The sequence below is a fragment of the Helobdella robusta genome, assembly GCF_000326865.2.
Source record: "Helobdella robusta unplaced genomic scaffold HELROscaffold_10, whole genome shotgun sequence".
Classification (NCBI taxonomy): Eukaryota; Metazoa; Annelida; class Clitellata; order Rhynchobdellida; family Glossiphoniidae; genus Helobdella; species Helobdella robusta.
Window position 1 is genome coordinate 1,438,374 of NW_008703571.1, and position 17,540 is coordinate 1,455,913.

Here is a 17,540-nt window from a genome sequence, read left to right on the forward strand (position 1 = left end):
TAGTTGTTGCTCGTAAAAGGACAGCCTGGATAAGAAATGCTGTCAGAGGAGTAAAACTTGTTGCCACTTGTGTGATCACATGCATCACATTTGGTGAAAACGCTGTCGTTCAAGTTAAAAATGCCGACACCACAAAAGCTGTTGGCGTTGTTATTAATGTCGTCGTTGTTGTTGTTACTGATGTTGTTGCTACAGTCCTGGTTACATATTTCATCGTCCAACTGACCATCCGAACTACTCTGCAAACTCAAGCCATCCCAACTGTCGACATCACAACACTGATGATGAGTGTGATTGTTGTTGGTGCTGTTGTTCATGTTGTTGTTGTTGTTGCTGCTGCTGCTGTTAACGTTACGATGGTTGTGGCTATTGTTGTTGTTGTTGTTGATGCTATTGTGATTTAATTCAGAGCAACTGCAGTCGTATTTTGAGAAAGAAGAGAATGAAGAGGAGGAAGAGGAGGAACTTCTTTCCTCAGATCGACAAGATGCTAGCGGAGAGGGTAGTATGCAGAATGAATGGTCAGTGTTTCCTATGCAGTTTGTTGCTTCTGCTGTTGCAGAAGTTGTTATTGTCAAAGGTGTTGTCGTTGTTGTTGTCATCGATTGCGTAGTTGTTGATTTTACTGGAGAATGTAATACTTTAGCAGTTGTTGTCTTTGGCTCCGTTACTGGCGATGAATGGTTGTAATTCTTTATTTCTGTTTCGAATTTATATTTTTGAATAAACTACAATGAATAAAACTTCATTAAAATAATCTATTTATAGCAAATAATTAATTCATAACAAACTCACATGATTAATGATTAATAGGTTAAAAAAAGTAAATAAACTATATCTATATATATTGTTATAAATTCGCTGGGGTTGTTTATAACCGACAGCTGTAGAGTTCGTATATCCAATAAGAATCGACTCGAACGATAAATTGTCCAATACTAATTTATTGAAGAAGCCGAAATATCAACAAGGAATTACAAAATGAGTTATTTTATAATCGCACACTTGTAAACTAACCAACTCATCCACTACAACTCGTACTTACCACACTTTGCAACTTTCGGTAAGCATGTGTTTTCGCTTCATATGTCGTCCTATTTATACAGCTTTCTTTTACAATGCATAGACATTTTACAATACGGGGTACCATAGATAATTATTGTCATAATTATGAAGCGCTGTATTTCTAACAATAAATAAAGTAAAGATAAGAAAACAAAAAACAAAGACTCACTTAGACAGGATGTCGATAAGAACGCTGATTCTTTCTTAGGGGTGTGGTTGCAACATTCATTCAATTCCTGTTGTTGATAGCATAATAAACACTCGTTAACATTTTTATCAACGTCATCATCATCGTCTTCATCACCATTACAACCGTAATCAGCAGTCATCAGCGTTATCATTGTTACTAGTAATGTTACTGAAGCTTACCTCCGATGGACTAGCAGTAATAGCAACAGTAGTAACAGCGTCACATTTACAATCGCAATCCTCTTTCAATATGCAATTTTTCTTCTTGTTCTTCTTCATCTTCTTTTTACTACTACTACTGTTTGGACAGCTATTTTTGCCAGAATTGTTGTTGCCATTGAAAGAGTTGTTGTGGTTGTCACTGCGGTTGTTAGTGCTGTTGTTGATGTCACCAGATAACTCGGAGCATAGGATGTCCAGATGCTGAGTACCCAGCTTATCTTCAAATGATCTCTGTTAAAAAAATATGGCCATCAGTGCAATTAGCAACGCCAACAAAAATGCTTTTACAAAAACATCAACATCATGGCTATCATCATAATTGCTATCAAGACAAAATAAAAACGCATTAATATTATTAGCCAATTATAGGCCTTATTTAGGCGGCGCGATTGTGTAATGGCTAAAGTGCCTGGCATTGTTGATGCAGTGTCCGGGTTCGAATGCAAAAAGATCCCCGCCTATCACACGCAAAAGTGTGTGATGCTTTGATTCACGTGCATTTATGCACCGTGTGTTTGTTGTAATAATGATAATGCGCCTCAGTCGCTGCAATGGCGCTATATAAAATGAAATTATTATTATTATTATTTGACAGTCAGCCAATCACAAAGAACATCAGCAGCCAGCCATTCACAAGCTTTGTCAATCAGCCAATCAAAAAATCTTAACCAATCAAGCAAGCAACCTCAAACTTCTTCTTGAGTGCCTCTACTCCAGAGAAGAAGAGAAGATGCCATGTCTGTTCCTCGATTTTTAGACCCTGCCACACTTTGAACATCCTGTCCAGCAGGTGCACCCCGAGTCCATTCAGTACCTCCTCTTGTGCTATGTCCCACGTCTTTGCATGGCGTTCCCTGCTGCCTGGAATGAAACTGCCGGAGGGTTGGAAAGAAGACCATCATTGCATACTATATGTGTTGGAGATTTTGCTAATAAAAATGCTCACAACTTCGATTTACAAACAAAATGAATGAATTAATCCACTTATTCAAATGCATTTATCCCTTAAATCCACATCTTCATTAACCAATTAATCCAAACCACCACCACTATCGACCAATAATCAGACCACCAAAAGAGCAAACCAACCAACCAATTTTTTGACTCAGCTTCTCCCCTCTGGATGAGCGACTGAACGAAATCCACCTTGCAATCGATGTGAACGTGTTCTTCTGGGCACGAAGTCAGACCCTCGTACAGTGCAGGATTGAACCCATTCAAGTTTTCGGCATCATGTGAGTCGTGTTTTATCAGAAGTTTTAGTGCTCTCTGCACCTTATTCTTGCAGTCTGGGCAGAACCTGCAAATGAATGCAGTAAATTACACAAAAAATTAACAAATTTTGGTACTCAGGGAAAAGTTGAACTCAACAAATTTGAATCTCTAATTTGTTGTAATGAAACATGAATGAAATTTCTGATGAGTATATTTTGACAAAAATTTAATGAATTGAGATAGTTTTATAACTAGGTTGAGATCTGTGAATGCAATTAAAAAATCAACAGAACAATCTCTTAAAATTATGACAGAAATTTGAGTGTATGCAAAGCAGATAATATTAAACTATCAACTGCCAAACCATCATCCTACCAAAATGAAATAACATTGAACTTGGATATTAAATGTTCTGTATTACATATAGAATTTTTGAAAAAATTTATGTAGCACAATGGTATAACGGTTAAGACGCCTGACACTACTGTTGCAATGACTGGGTTTGAATGCAATGTAATGCATGTGAGATGCATGTGAGATGTGTGAGATCAAACATATCCACATAAATAAACTGTGTTTGTTGTTCAAACCTCTAAAAACACACACAAAAAATTGTAAGAAGTCAGATAAAATAAAAAAAAAGCTAGTACCTAACTGAACACCCAACCAACTAACCAACCTACCTATGCTTCCTCAGGTGCTCATCCAGAGTAGTCGAGAGACCAGAAAAATCGAGTACAGTAACTTCCTCTTGACACGATTGGTCCATTAAGCACCACACTTCATACCAAAGACTGTGAGAATAGTATTTTCAAAATTATTATTGGTAGTATTAATATTATTATTATTATTTAATATTACCGTCATTTTATTATAACAATTATTATCAATATTACCATACTTACCATTATTGCAAATAACGTTGTTGTATGTTTTGTTACTGGTACATCAATGATATAACTTGCATAGTATCATACGGTTTCAATAAATTTGTAACATTCATTAAGAAATGATTGTTTAGAAATTTACATAATTATTATATTATAATATAATTATTATAACTATTCTAACTAATTTATTGCATAAGCTAAAGATAAAAAGGACAACAGACTAGACGTCGTTTTTTTCATGTTTTTTAAATGTAAAAACTGTTACAAGTTTATTAACCAGGGTATACTTTTTGTTAGCAATAAAAGAAAAAAATAAAAAGAATAAAAATAATTTAGTAAATAATAATAGGAATTCAATATATAAATATATAATATATAAACAATATTATATAACGTTAATAATAATAACAACAAAAATGAAAATAATAATAAAAAATGAAACTTACTTTATAGACTTATTTTTATGCGATTCAAGACAGTGTAATGCGCATCTTTTGTTCTTTCGACCGATGCTTATCGAGTTTATAAGCAGCTTTATGTAAGGACTGTTTTGTAAATATAATTAATTTAAATATTATTAAACATTGCTAATACAACTATTACCATTTTGGGCAAAACTAAATCGACCTAATGAAAACCTAACATACAAATAAGCATTAAATGAATTGTTGGTCAACATGTTAGCTAATATACCAGTCAGTTAATTAAATAACTGACAACAAAAGTCGCAACAAAATCCAATTTGAATTAATAAAAGCAATATTGTTTTTGAATCGGGAAATAAGGTTATTAAAAATTCTCAACACTAAAAAATGTAATTTGTGTTAAACATTCACAATATGCTTACCCCTGGGCACAGAACAGTGTAAACAATTCTTTAGAATATAACATAGTCTGCAACTGAACTGTCAGGAAATTATCGATGAATTCCAGCGGCTCAAGTGCTTTATGTTGATTAGATGTTAACTGCAGGAACATTGCCTCAACGCTGTTTAAAATAATATGTCTGATTAATTCACCATACAGGACATATTAGAAAAATAATGAGTAGTTAGAATGTACAATACAGTTTGGATTTAAATTAGGAATGGTGTATATTACTCTACTAGCTACTACGTTAAAACTGACCACACCAAGCAATAATGATTGTTAACATGCATAACAACTGACCATCTTCTACAACCAACACAAGGCATGTGCTGTGCCAGTTCGGCCATTATTTCTTTACAAGAGACTTTCAATAACTTCGTTAACTCCTCCCGATTAAAAAGTTTAAACTTTTGAACGAATCTGTTGTAATCATCTCGGCCGTTAGACAAATTGTATCCTTTGCAGATGTCAGCAAACTGGATAACCAACTATAAAATAAAAAACAAACCAAATCAATTTAAAACTCTACCACCAATCTATTATCGCCCACCGACTTAGGACAAAATTAGGGAAAATAAAAAACAAACAGATATCATAAAATTTAGAATTGAATATTGGAAATGAAATATAAACAAAATTTGTGCCACCGTGGAACAGCCATCAATGTGCAAGGGCAGTTGCCTGCTCTGGTACTTGTGGTCATCTTCATGCGAAACGGCCACTAATCGAGCCATCTTTAAAGTTATTTCAACTCCAAATAAACTATTCAAGTTATTATTTTAATATAGGCAGATCTTCTAGTTAGAAAATTATTAAGAAGTATGATCTTTGCTACGTGAGACGGTAATAACTTCAATCTAAGTCATAGACACAACAAGTTAGGTTTTTTTTCATTCCATGTTCTTTGGTTCGGTGTATGACGTATAAATTTAACTAAATTTTGGTTAACAAACTAAAATAAAATGAGAAATATGAAATATTAAATATTAAATTTACTTCAAACAGTATATCTTAATTATTATATACATACGCCTAAAACCACCATTAAACAATCATTTCATTAGGATAACGTGGATTGGATGGATGCATCATCATCTGGTAACATTCAGTCCATCGCATATAGAGATAAATGCTTCATGATAAAGTTTACTACATTATTGTTAGCATTCATTTTTTATAAATCTTCAGAAAACCAGAAAAAAGAATTACACATAGGAATTGAACAATAATACTTGACCTTAAGTTAACATGGAAGGGTATGCTTCGTAATTTATATTTAGTTTTTTTTAGTCTTTATTATTGCTGCTCTGACATACGCAGAACCACTTACAATGTTACAGATATATTATCTGTATATCTTTTATTATGTTTTTCATATCTTTAACCATTGATTTTAAGCAGCCATCTTCGCCACAAAGGCTGTTTATCCTTTTCACACGACGTACACATGTATTTATGTGCACGCGCGAGCACCGCATCATATACGCTGAGTATATGATTGCTATTGAGATGTTTTAACTCAGCGAGCATTAGAACCACTGAGCCACCTCGCCGGCCAACATGCGACAATTTACGTCGCCTACCTATTTACCAGCCTCGAAAGGATGGACGGCTGAGTTGGCTGGTTGTTTATAGTCATCTTATTTACGCTAAAGCTTTTTGTTATCTGGTTCCAGATCTGCTCGTCACAGTTATTAAATTTTTTTGCTAAAGATACACAGCTTATCTTACCCGCCTTGTTGCTTTTAGTTTCTCTTCTGCTTTTAACATTGCTATTATATTTAAAAATGTATATATTATATTTTAAAAATGCTATTATATTAATGCAATGGTTACTATATATAAGTTGTTAACAAAAAGCCGGTTCAAAACCAGTAAAAACCAGTTAAAAACGGTTAAAACCAGTTCGAGTTAGTTATATATTCATGACACTGATTCTTTGTATGTTTACATATATAAATATCAAACACGGAGGTGTGTATTGAATGTTCCATTCGTTAAAACGAACACATGCACGCGTTATTTCTCTGTTGTTGGACCAAAGTTGTAAAATGAACTTCCTTGCCGTCCTGGTCTGTCTCTACCTAGCTTCGTTTCTCTACCTAGCTTCATTTCAAAGCCAATTTGTTTTGTCTTGTATTGTTTGGAAATTCTGTTTTAGGTTCACTGTTGAGAGCATTTGTGCTTGTTTTTGTTTGTCGGGGGCTGTCTCAGCAGTCTTCATAATAATAACATTGATAATAATAAAAACACTAATAATACTAATAATAATATCAAACATTTTTGTGATGCACAGAGCACTCACAAACATGTATCTTCACGTTAAATGTGGTGTTTATAGTAAAGAATTTTGTACTTTTACAAACAAAATGAGTAAATAAGTTAACTTTTTCATTTTGTGGAGGTGAAAAGAGAGATAAGAGAGAGAGAGAAAATAGAAAAGAGAAATAAGAGAGAGAGAGAGAGAGAGAGAGAGAGAGAGAGAGAGAAAGTGAAAGATAGAGAAACTAACGAAATGAACGCCTGTTGCTTATGCATGCATAAACTTGCCAGCTCCTGATTTATTTGTAACAAATCAGTTAAGTCAGTTGGAACTGTTTGACCTGCGTCGTCATCGTCTTCTTCATCATTTTAATCACCTTCTAAACGTCGTCATCGTCATAATCATCAATAGATCATCAGATTATATCATCCTTATGATTTTAATCATATTACCATCTTCAACCTCATCATCAGCATCATCATTATCTTCATAATTTCAATCATCAGAATGTCATTCTTAACGTGTCATCATTTCATTATCATATTAGGGATGTGAGTGAAAAGTTACAGTCGCGGCAAAAATTGTGGACACGGGTCCAAATGGTCAATAAACAAAAACTTCAAATATACACCTCAATAATTTTTGGATGTCAAATAAATCCATGAAGTTTTTTGATTATATTTATACTTAAATATGAATTTTAATATGGAGTTTAATTCTAGTAAATGCGTATGTGCGTGTGCGTGTGTATGTATGTGAATGTGTGGTATGTGTGTGGCATGTGTGCGCGCGCGCGTGTGTGTTAAATTAAGAAAGAGAAAACAAAAAATTCGATCAGAATGCATTGTGCATCTGAATGGAAATTGTTAATTAACAAAGTTAACTTGCTAATATAGACTATTAATCAAATTAACTAATTATCTAATTTTAATTTCAAATATAGAAATAACACGCACATACACGTACATACAGACACAACACACACATATATATTATATTTATAATATATATGTTATATATATATATATATATATATATAGGGTTCAGACTATCAGATATACAGTTGTTTAGGAAAGTCAGGGAATTTCCAGTTTTGCTTAATTTTCTATTTAATTTTTCAATCTTTCTTACGGTGAGTTTCAGTTGATTATCAAGTTTATTTAACACTCATACACAAAAATAGTGTGCTGAGCACATCTGTATAAAATATGGTTTCTTTCCAACATACATATGTATGTATATATATATTAAGTTTGTTTGCTGCAACTGAAGTTCAAAACATATCGGTTATATCATTCCTTGATATGTCATCAGCATTTGATTGTGTGGATCATGAAATACTTTTAAAGAGATTGCAGTTGCAGTTATGGTGTTCTTGGAGTTGCCAATAACTGGTTCAGTTCATATCTTAAGAATCGTACACAACGGGTTGCATTTAAAAACACAGTGTCAGATGTATCACTGGTCTCATCGGGGGTGCCTCAAGGATCTGTGCTGGGACCAATCCTGTTTTTGTTTTATGCATCGGATATAATAAAAATAATTTGTCCCCACGGATTCGTTTGTCATGCTTTTGCGGATGACATCCAGGTGCTGATCACCAGTTCTCCAGACTCATTTGCAGACGAGGTGAACATCTGTTCAGCAGATGTATGTCAGATGTTGGCCGTTGGATGTCAGATAATTCATTAAAGTTAAACCAACGTAAGACTCAGTTCCTCCCGGTTGAGACATGGCAACAGTTATCAAGGATGAATATCACTTCAATCAAAGTAGGGAATGTAAAGATATCTTTCAGTAAAACAGCTTCTAATTTGGGAGTGTTGCTGGATGACTGTCCATGAAAGACCACATCAAGATGATTTCAGTTTCCAGCATTGCTCAGCTAAGAAATTTATACCGACATTTGCTAGATAGATCAGCATTGGAAAATCTGGTCCATGCGTTTGTATCATCACGGCTGGACTACTGCAACAGTCTGTTTTTTAACTTGCCTTATAGATCAATTGCCATTCTTCAGTCGGTTCAAAATAGGGCTACAAAACTTGTAACTGGAAAATTGATATTTGATCATGTAACGCCAATATTGAATGAACATCACTGGCTAAAGATTGAGAAAAGAATAATTTTTAAAATTGCAGTGACTGTGTTCAAATCCATGAATGGAATGTCACCGGCTTACATCTCAGATAAATTTTCCATGAAGGCATCTGCCTCATGTTTTCATCTGGGATCAGATAATATGAATCTTTTGGCGGTTCCAGCTAGGCATTTACGAATAAGTGCAAGATATATCGCGGTTGCGGGTCCGACGGTGTGGAATGACCTACCGATTTCATTAAGAAGACCTGGAATTAATTTTGTGACATTTAAAAAAGAATTAAAAACATATTTATTTTCTGTTGATAAACATTAAATTTGAATAATTTAATTTATGTTAATCACGCACAGATATTTTGTTTGTTTCACTTTTGATTGCGCCTTTGAATTATTTAATTTGCGCTATATAAATATTTCTAAATAAATATATATATATATATCACGTTGTTTATACATACACTCATTATATTATACGTATATTTTCTCCATACTATTAAACTTATTCACAGTAATATTAATAGTAGAACAGTATTTTAATATTATTTGTGTACTTATATACTTATATAGTATCTATACAAATGATCGAGAAATATGAAAAGCTGCTTATACTGGGGATCGCAAGTCAATTCAGTGATTTATGATACGGTAATGTGTAAAGCTTGCAATAATAATATGAAGAATAACAATAAAAAATAATAAGAAGAATAATGAGGATAATAATAAAATGTGCTCGGGTAGCAAATAGCTTGTCTACAAATTACGACAAGTAAATAATGATCACACTCGTTTATTTTCGTATTGAATGCTTGGGCCGGCGTTTAAAAGACCGATTGCTCGGTTAAAACCGACCTCAAATATTTATCCTGAAATATTCAAATTTGGAAATTAAAGCAAAAGAATTAATTTAAACACGAAAAAATAAAATTCAAAATTAATTTTAATAAAAAAATATAGTTAAATTGTATGATCGGTTTTTTCTGATTGGTTATAAATTCGATAGAAAATTTGGTTAGTAAGGTTATTTGGATGGTTCGATTCATTAATTCGATCATCAAACCGTTCGGTCGTTCATCCATTTATTTTTTTATTTTTTTTTTATTCTTCGACTAGGAGATAATTTTTTATTAATTTATCGTTTGTTCGTTCATTCATTCATTTATTTGTTCGTTCATTTACTTTTTGGTTCATTTATCAATCCAATGGTTCATCCATCCATCCATTTATTCATTTCTTCTTTCATTCCTTCACTTATCCCTTCAACCATCCATCCATCCATTCATTCACGCATTGAACTATATTGCACTCGATAAATAAATAAATGCTCCTGATGGTAAACTCACCTTCGAACATAAAAGGACAGCATCTTTAATTGAAATATTATGCTTTGTGGGGTTGTTAAATTAAATTAACATTTATTACCTAATTAACATTATTTTGATAATTAATAAGTTAATTATTTAATTGCACGCTGGTAATAATAAGCTGTACAAAAAACGAAATAATTCAAGGGGAGACATCTGTTAAGAATACTCTGACGATAAGGATGAACCTCTTACTACTATCATCATCAATCGCCGCTTGTTTCGTCCTCATCCATGGAGCTGGTGGGTTTTGATTTATAAAATATTTATTAATTACATATAATGCGATGGCGTAATGGTTAAAGTGCTTGTCTTTGCTATTACCGTGACGGGGTTTGTATGCGAGGATATCTCCAAGTATCACACGCAATGCGTGGGATGTATTGATCCATGTTTATATTTGTGTATGAATGTAGTACGTACAATGTACGTGTCTGTTGTTGATATCTATGTGATACGTTAGATACATAAAAAGAGATGATGCAAATACAAACAGATACATGATATACAACGAAACAATACAAATATACAAAGTACACACACACACACACACACACACACACACACACACACATGCCTCACACAGACGCACTAAACTCGCGTTTACCTAGGCAAATATTAACGATTTATCTGACATGATTTATAACATGCTATTGGATGCGTGGTTTTTTGCGAAATTCCTTTTTCACTACTACTACTACTACCACTACCACTACTTACTACTACTACTACTACTACTACTACTACTGCTGCTGCTGCTGCTGCTGCTGCTGCTACCACTACTAATAATAATAATAGTATAGTAATAGTAATATTAGAAACAGCAGCAGTAGTAGTATAAATAGTAGAAGCAGTAGCAGTAAGTAGTAGTAGTAGTAGTTGTTGTTGTTGTTGTTGTTGTTGTTGTTGTGATCTGATTTATTTTTCGACAATATTGCAGTCGTAATAACATTTTATAATGAAATAATTGTCAAGTTGTTAAGTGAATAACTGTGAAATAATAATAAAATAATTGAAAAATTATATAATAATTAATAATACAATAATAAAAAAATGATGTTAAATTAAAAATAGATAAATAATTTTTTTTCAGCCCATTGGGACTACGACAACAACTCAACCTACGGTATGCACCGTGTTTACTATTTTAATTTCTATATTAAATATTTGTGTTCACACGCTGACGCTAATAAATTCTCATTTAAATATATTCTTTTAAATTATTATAATCATTATAATTAATAATAACGATAATAATAATATCAACTAATAATAGATCTAGTAGTAGTGGTAGTTGTTGTTTGGTGTTGTTGTTGTTTGTTGTTGTTGTTGTCGTTGTTGATATTATTGTTTGAAAATATATAAATGTGACGTTTGTCTTATTGATAAGCAAAGTATGTGTTTATATGTAATTGTTTTGTGGGTTATTAATTATTTATAAGGTGTGTGTTTATGTGTCATTTATTGTGTGTGTTTTTTCTGTATATTTTTGTATATGCTTGTACGTGTGTAGTTATGCGTTTTATACAATACATATATTGCGTACGTGATTTTATATATGTATGTGTTAATGTATGTATGGGTATTTTGTGTATATATGTATATGAGGTGTATATGCAAGTGTTTATATATGCATGTGTGTGTATATGTATGTGTGTATATATGTATGTGTGTATATATATATATATGTGTATATATGTTTGTGTGTGTATCTGCATGTGTGTATATATGTATGTGTGTATATATGTATGTGTATATATGTATGTGTGAAAACACTGGTGTATAATTCTGCGTGGGTATATGTGAACAAATACATACAAAACTTACAATACAAACATTGTATATTTGTTTTATCTCAGTCAACAAAATATTTTTATAACAAATTTTCAACTAATTCGAATATATTTTTTACGTTATATTTGAATAATAATTAAATTTAACCTAGAATAAATGTAATTTAGAATTAAACAAAAAAATGATAATATGAATTGAAATAATACAATAGATGATGATGATGACCGTGATGATGACGACGACGATGAAGATTAAATATCTATTTAATTATTTGCAGAAGTTAAAATGATAATCTTTTAACTTTCGCTTATTATAGCATACCTATGTCATTTTCGTCTATTTATTCTTTGGTTTTTATTTATTCATTTTTTTTATTTTTAATTAAGGTTGAAGTTTGTTTAGCGCAAATAAAAATTGATTATGTAGGCATTTAATTAACTTTAATTAAAATTTTCAATAAATAAATGAATGAATGAATGAATGAATGAATGAATGAATGAATGAATGAATGAATGAATGAATGAATAAATGAATGAATGAATGAACGAATGAACAAACGAACGAACGAACGAACGAATGAATGAATGAATGAATGAATGAATGAATGAATGAACGAATGAATGACCGAACGAATGAATGAATGACTGAATGAATGAATGAACAATAATAACAAATTAATAATAACAAATATAATAATACTATTTCGACTAACAACAGCATTACTAATATAACTATTAATATTATTATAATATTATTACGGTTATAACAATAACACACTCACTCACACACACATATACACACGCACACACACACACACACTAATACATCCACATACATATATAACATATCATAAACGTATAGACAAATTTTTAAATTGACTTGAATGGAATCTAAAGAAATTGAATAGATATAAACATTATTTAATCTCACCTCTTAATGGCTGCGCCTTTCTCTAAGGACCATCCCATTGGCCAGAGATCAGCATGGTCTGTAACGGCACCCGCCAATCACCAATCAACATCTCAAAGAGTACTACGAATAACAGTCTCGATGATTTTGTTTTCCACAATTACAATGCAACTCCATTAGTGACCACGGTCACTTATAACGGACACACAGGTCAGTGTGGTATTTTTCTGGTATATTTTGGTAGATGATAAATACGTACTTGTACTATATAAAGTAGGCATGAACAAATGTGATTGTAATAATAAACATATAATACAAGTTCAATTCGTTCATTCTTGTGATATTAATACTTTCAATCATCATGGCATTCGCATACAGTCCAAGTGACAGTACCCAGTGATACCTTAATGATACATGGAGGGGGCTTGAATGATATCTACAACCTGGCTCAGTTTCACTTCCACTGGGGCTCCAATGATAGCTACGGATCCGAGCACCTGGATCACGGGAAGGCATATCCGGGTGAGGTGAGGTTAAAAAAAATTTGTTGCTGCTGTTTATAGGATTTGTGTGTGTGTGTGTGTATTTGTTTGTTTCTATGTGGATTTGTGTGTATGTGTTTGTGTGTGCGTGGATGTGTTTGTTTATGTGTGGATGTGTGTGTGTGTGTGTGCGTGTGTGTGTGTGTGCGCGCGCTCTTCATATTTATTGTCACACCAACCATTAAAAAGCATCAAACAAAAACAACGACATTAACAACAGTAACAACATAACAAAAACATTAACAACAAAAACATTAACAACAACAAGAACAACTACATAACAAACTCTGCAGATTCACTTCGTCCACTGGCACTCGGGCAAATATTCAAACTTGAATGAAAGTTTCAAACACGACGACGGCGTGGCCGTGCTTGGCGTCTTCATCGACGTCTGACTATTTTGCTGCTCCGTTTATTTATTAGTTCATCCGTTCATTCATTCATTCGTTCGTTTGTTCGCTTGCTCGTTCATTCATTATATTATCCATTCATTCAATCACTCTCACACAGGCACTCACTCATACACACACAGTCGTTTACACACACACACACACACACACACACACACACACACACACACACACTGACAGGTCGTGCAAGACGCAAATGATCCTCGCATCAGTAAGGACCTCGCAAAGTTAACAGACTACTTCGTGAACATAAAATTTCCCGGCAACCAAACCAACTGCGCTCCCTTCACACTGGCCAGCCTCCTGCCGAAAAATCTGACCTACTACAGGTACCTCGGCAGTTTGACCACGCCAGACTGCAGCGAGATCGTTACCTGGACTGTTTATCAGAGTCCCATCTACATTACTTCAGATCAGGTACCTACGTAGCTACATAGGTTTTTTATCACGATTTTGTTGCTGGTTTTATAAAACTCCATGTAAAACCAGTTTTTACTTAAATGTATTGAAATTTAGCGTGTAAACGATGAATCAATATTTAAAAAGTTTACATTTTGAAAACATTCACAAGCTCGTTTTCAACGAGTTTTTACGGTGTAAGAGGCAGCTGACAGATGATGGCACCTTTCAAACTTTCTAATTCCCATTCTTCGATTGAGCAACTCGCTTTCAAAATAATAAACAAATGATTTGAATACACCCGTCATGCAAATATTATGATCCTATGCACTATACACACATACCTATACACACACACGCATATAAACAAACAAAGCATATAAAATAAACACACATACATCATCAAATATTATGATCCTATGCACTATACACACAAACCTATACACACACGCATATAAACAAACAAAGCATATAAAATAAACACACATACATACGCATAAACCAACCGACACACATGCACACAAACACAACACAAACATGACAAACCATGACATATACATACACATACAAGTAAACATACACGTACACATACACATACACGTACACAAACACATGCATCTACAAATTATTGCCAGATGGCAAAATTCCGCCACTTCCACAGAATGGAACATCTGGATGAAGATCTGGACCACACCAACCGGCCTGTACAACCTTTGTACAACAGGGAGGTGTACAACTCACCAACATCCTTCTCCTCCTCCTCTTCTTCCTCCTCTTTCTTCTCATCCCCATCTCCATTATCTGCTTTTGTGTTTTTCCGAGGTTGTTTTTTTACATATTTTTTTTTACATATTTTTATTGGTTTTTCTTTGTTTTTTTGCTGTTATTTATTCAAAAAAGTTCGTTCCTATATATTTTTAATTTTTAATTCAGTGTTGATTTTCAACTTTGTGTTTATTACCAATTTTTTTTTAAATTTTTTTTCTTCTTCTTCTTTAAAATATAACTGTTAGCAGAGCCCTTTAAAAAAGATATAAATAATCAAATAAGAAAGAATATCTGCTCTACACATTAATCAAATTGATTAATTAATAAGATGTGTAAAATTAATTGAGATTCCTCTCACTAAATCATCACCATCTGTACAATTTTCATAATTATACCCTCACCAACATCATCCTCATCTCTCTCCAAATTCAAAATATTACTCTCACCGCCATCGTTATTTCTACAATCATCACGATGATACGATACATACCCTCGCCAGCACACCGCCACGATCTCATCATTCCTCCAAACAGGTATCCAGGGACAATGCGTGAAGATGATGATGGCACTGGTGTTCACTTCCATTTCTTTCCATTCGTTCTTTCAGTGTGAAATTAATTGCTGAATCAGATTTGATTTACGTTTTATAAACGCTGTCGTTCTACTTGGAAATAAATTTTTTTAAAAGTTACACACCCAAACACACACATGCACGCACGCACACGCACGCACACACGCACACACATAGCCATATGTTATAGTATATGCACATTGGACTTAGTATAATCATAATTACAACATGATAAATAAATGACATAAATAAACAGCGCACGTACATACACTCACACACACTCAGACAAACAAATACACACACACACACATAAATAACATAGCCACTAACACAAACAAGTATTCTCATTAAACAAACCAACAATTAACATTTTAGAGACAACAATACACTTGAGCATTTGACCAGATACGCAACAGCTCTTGCGATTTAAGGAATGTTTTCATGTTGAATTTCTTATTGTCAATTTGAACTTCATCTGTCATCATTTAGGATATGTATTTATAAAACAAATTATACACTATTTACTAATTTGAGTTATACAGCGTTAACATTAACATAAGGAGAGGAGGTGCTTACTTGATAAAAATATTGAAAATTTTCTAATTGATTTTCATCAAAACAAAATCTCATGTCTTGTATTGTATTATTTGTGCATATGTGTAAATTTTAACACTCTTTTTCGCCTTTTCTCTCCCTCTCTCTCTCTATCTCCCTCTCTCTTTCTATCTCCCTCTCTTTCTTTCTTTTTTCTTTCTTTTTATTTTTCTGTTTTTCTTTGATGAATTAGTGTATCTATGTATAATTATAATGCTTAACTTAGTTAACTTTCGTAACTTTGAAGCGATTCAATTTAATTGATTAATCGCACTTTAATATTTAGCATTTGCTCTGTTTTCTGTTCATATTGTTAATATGTTAATAAATATATTTTTTCAAATCAAAATTAAAAATTAAAATGTCGTTTCAACTTGATAATATTAAAAAGTAATTAAAATTAAGTAACTCGTCCATTCACTCGTTCCACCGTTCGTTTGTTCATTCGTTCGTTCATTCATTCATTCATTCATTCATTCATTCATTCATTCATTCATTCATTCATTCATTCATTCATTCATTCATTCATTCATTCATTCATTCACTCATTCATTCATTCATTCATTCACTCACTCATTTTTTAATTCATTCATTCATCTATCCATTCATTCAGAACCCCATTGAGCAATAGGAATGTTACGTCTTAGAACGCACAGGCACGCACACAAATGACTTATGTAATCAACAAACAAATCATAACCACATATCTTTTTGAGTATTGAGAGATATGTAGACAAAACCAAACAACACAATAAAATAATATAATAGCTATGAATCTAGAATCTTATGTAAATAAATATCATAAAGGGTTATGATCTATTTGGGTCAGTGTGTATTTGAACACAGTATGAAAGTTAATTTCAAGCAATTTTCCAAATAATTTTTGATGTAATAAGTATTAAGTTGAGCCAATTTTATAAGCTGTCTTTGTGTTCTATTCTGTGTATAATAAGTATTAAGTTGAGCCAATTTTATGAGCTGTCTTTTGTGTTCTATTCTGTGTCTAGTCGTGTGTGTGTTTGTGTGTGTGTGTGTGAGAGAGAGAGATAGGAGTCTGTGTTTGTGTGTGTGTGTGTGTGCGTGCGTGTGTGTGTGTGTGTGTGTGTGTGAGAGAGAGAGAGAGAGAAAGAGGAGTGTTTGTGGGTGCGTTTTGTTTCTGTGTGTGTGTTTGTGTGTGTGGTGTGTGTGAGAGAGAGAGGAGTGTGTGTGTGTGTTTGTATGTGTGTGTGTTTGTGTGTGTGTTTGTGTGTGCATAATTACTCACACAATACCCCAAAATAATACCCACAAAAGACAAAAACTGTTGTGTGCGTACAGTACATACCTTTGTCTACATGCACGTCATCGTCATCAGAATCATCATCATCTTAGTTGATGA

At 33.0% G+C, this 17,540-nt stretch overlaps 2 protein-coding genes across 2 annotated transcripts; one reads left to right on the forward strand and one right to left on the reverse strand.

Moving 5' to 3' along the window:
- Window positions 1-2,140: 2,140 nt before the first annotated feature.
- On the reverse strand, window positions 2,141-5,185 carry HELRODRAFT_71366 (hypothetical protein; the record flags this gene model as incomplete). The annotated part of the gene is made up of 7 exons (XM_009011844.1): window positions 2,141-2,348; window positions 2,582-2,776; window positions 3,375-3,485; window positions 4,028-4,126; window positions 4,429-4,569; window positions 4,752-4,939; window positions 5,099-5,185. The coding sequence occupies 7 exons, from the start codon at window positions 5,183-5,185 to the stop codon at window positions 2,141-2,143; spliced, it is 1,029 nt and encodes a 342-aa protein (XP_009010092.1).
- A 4,419-nt stretch (window positions 5,186-9,604) lies between these two features.
- HELRODRAFT_96778 (hypothetical protein) lies at window positions 9,605-16,518 on the forward strand. The gene is made up of 8 exons (XM_009011845.1): window positions 9,605-9,822; window positions 10,323-10,418; window positions 12,926-13,094; window positions 13,257-13,405; window positions 13,714-13,809; window positions 14,011-14,247; window positions 14,865-15,051; window positions 15,528-16,518. Exons 2-8 carry the CDS (start codon window positions 10,410-10,412, stop codon window positions 15,620-15,622), a joined length of 942 nt encoding a protein of 313 aa, XP_009010093.1. The 5' UTR covers window positions 9,605-9,822; window positions 10,323-10,409; the 3' UTR covers window positions 15,623-16,518.
- The last annotated feature ends 1,022 nt before the right edge of the window (window positions 16,519-17,540 follow it).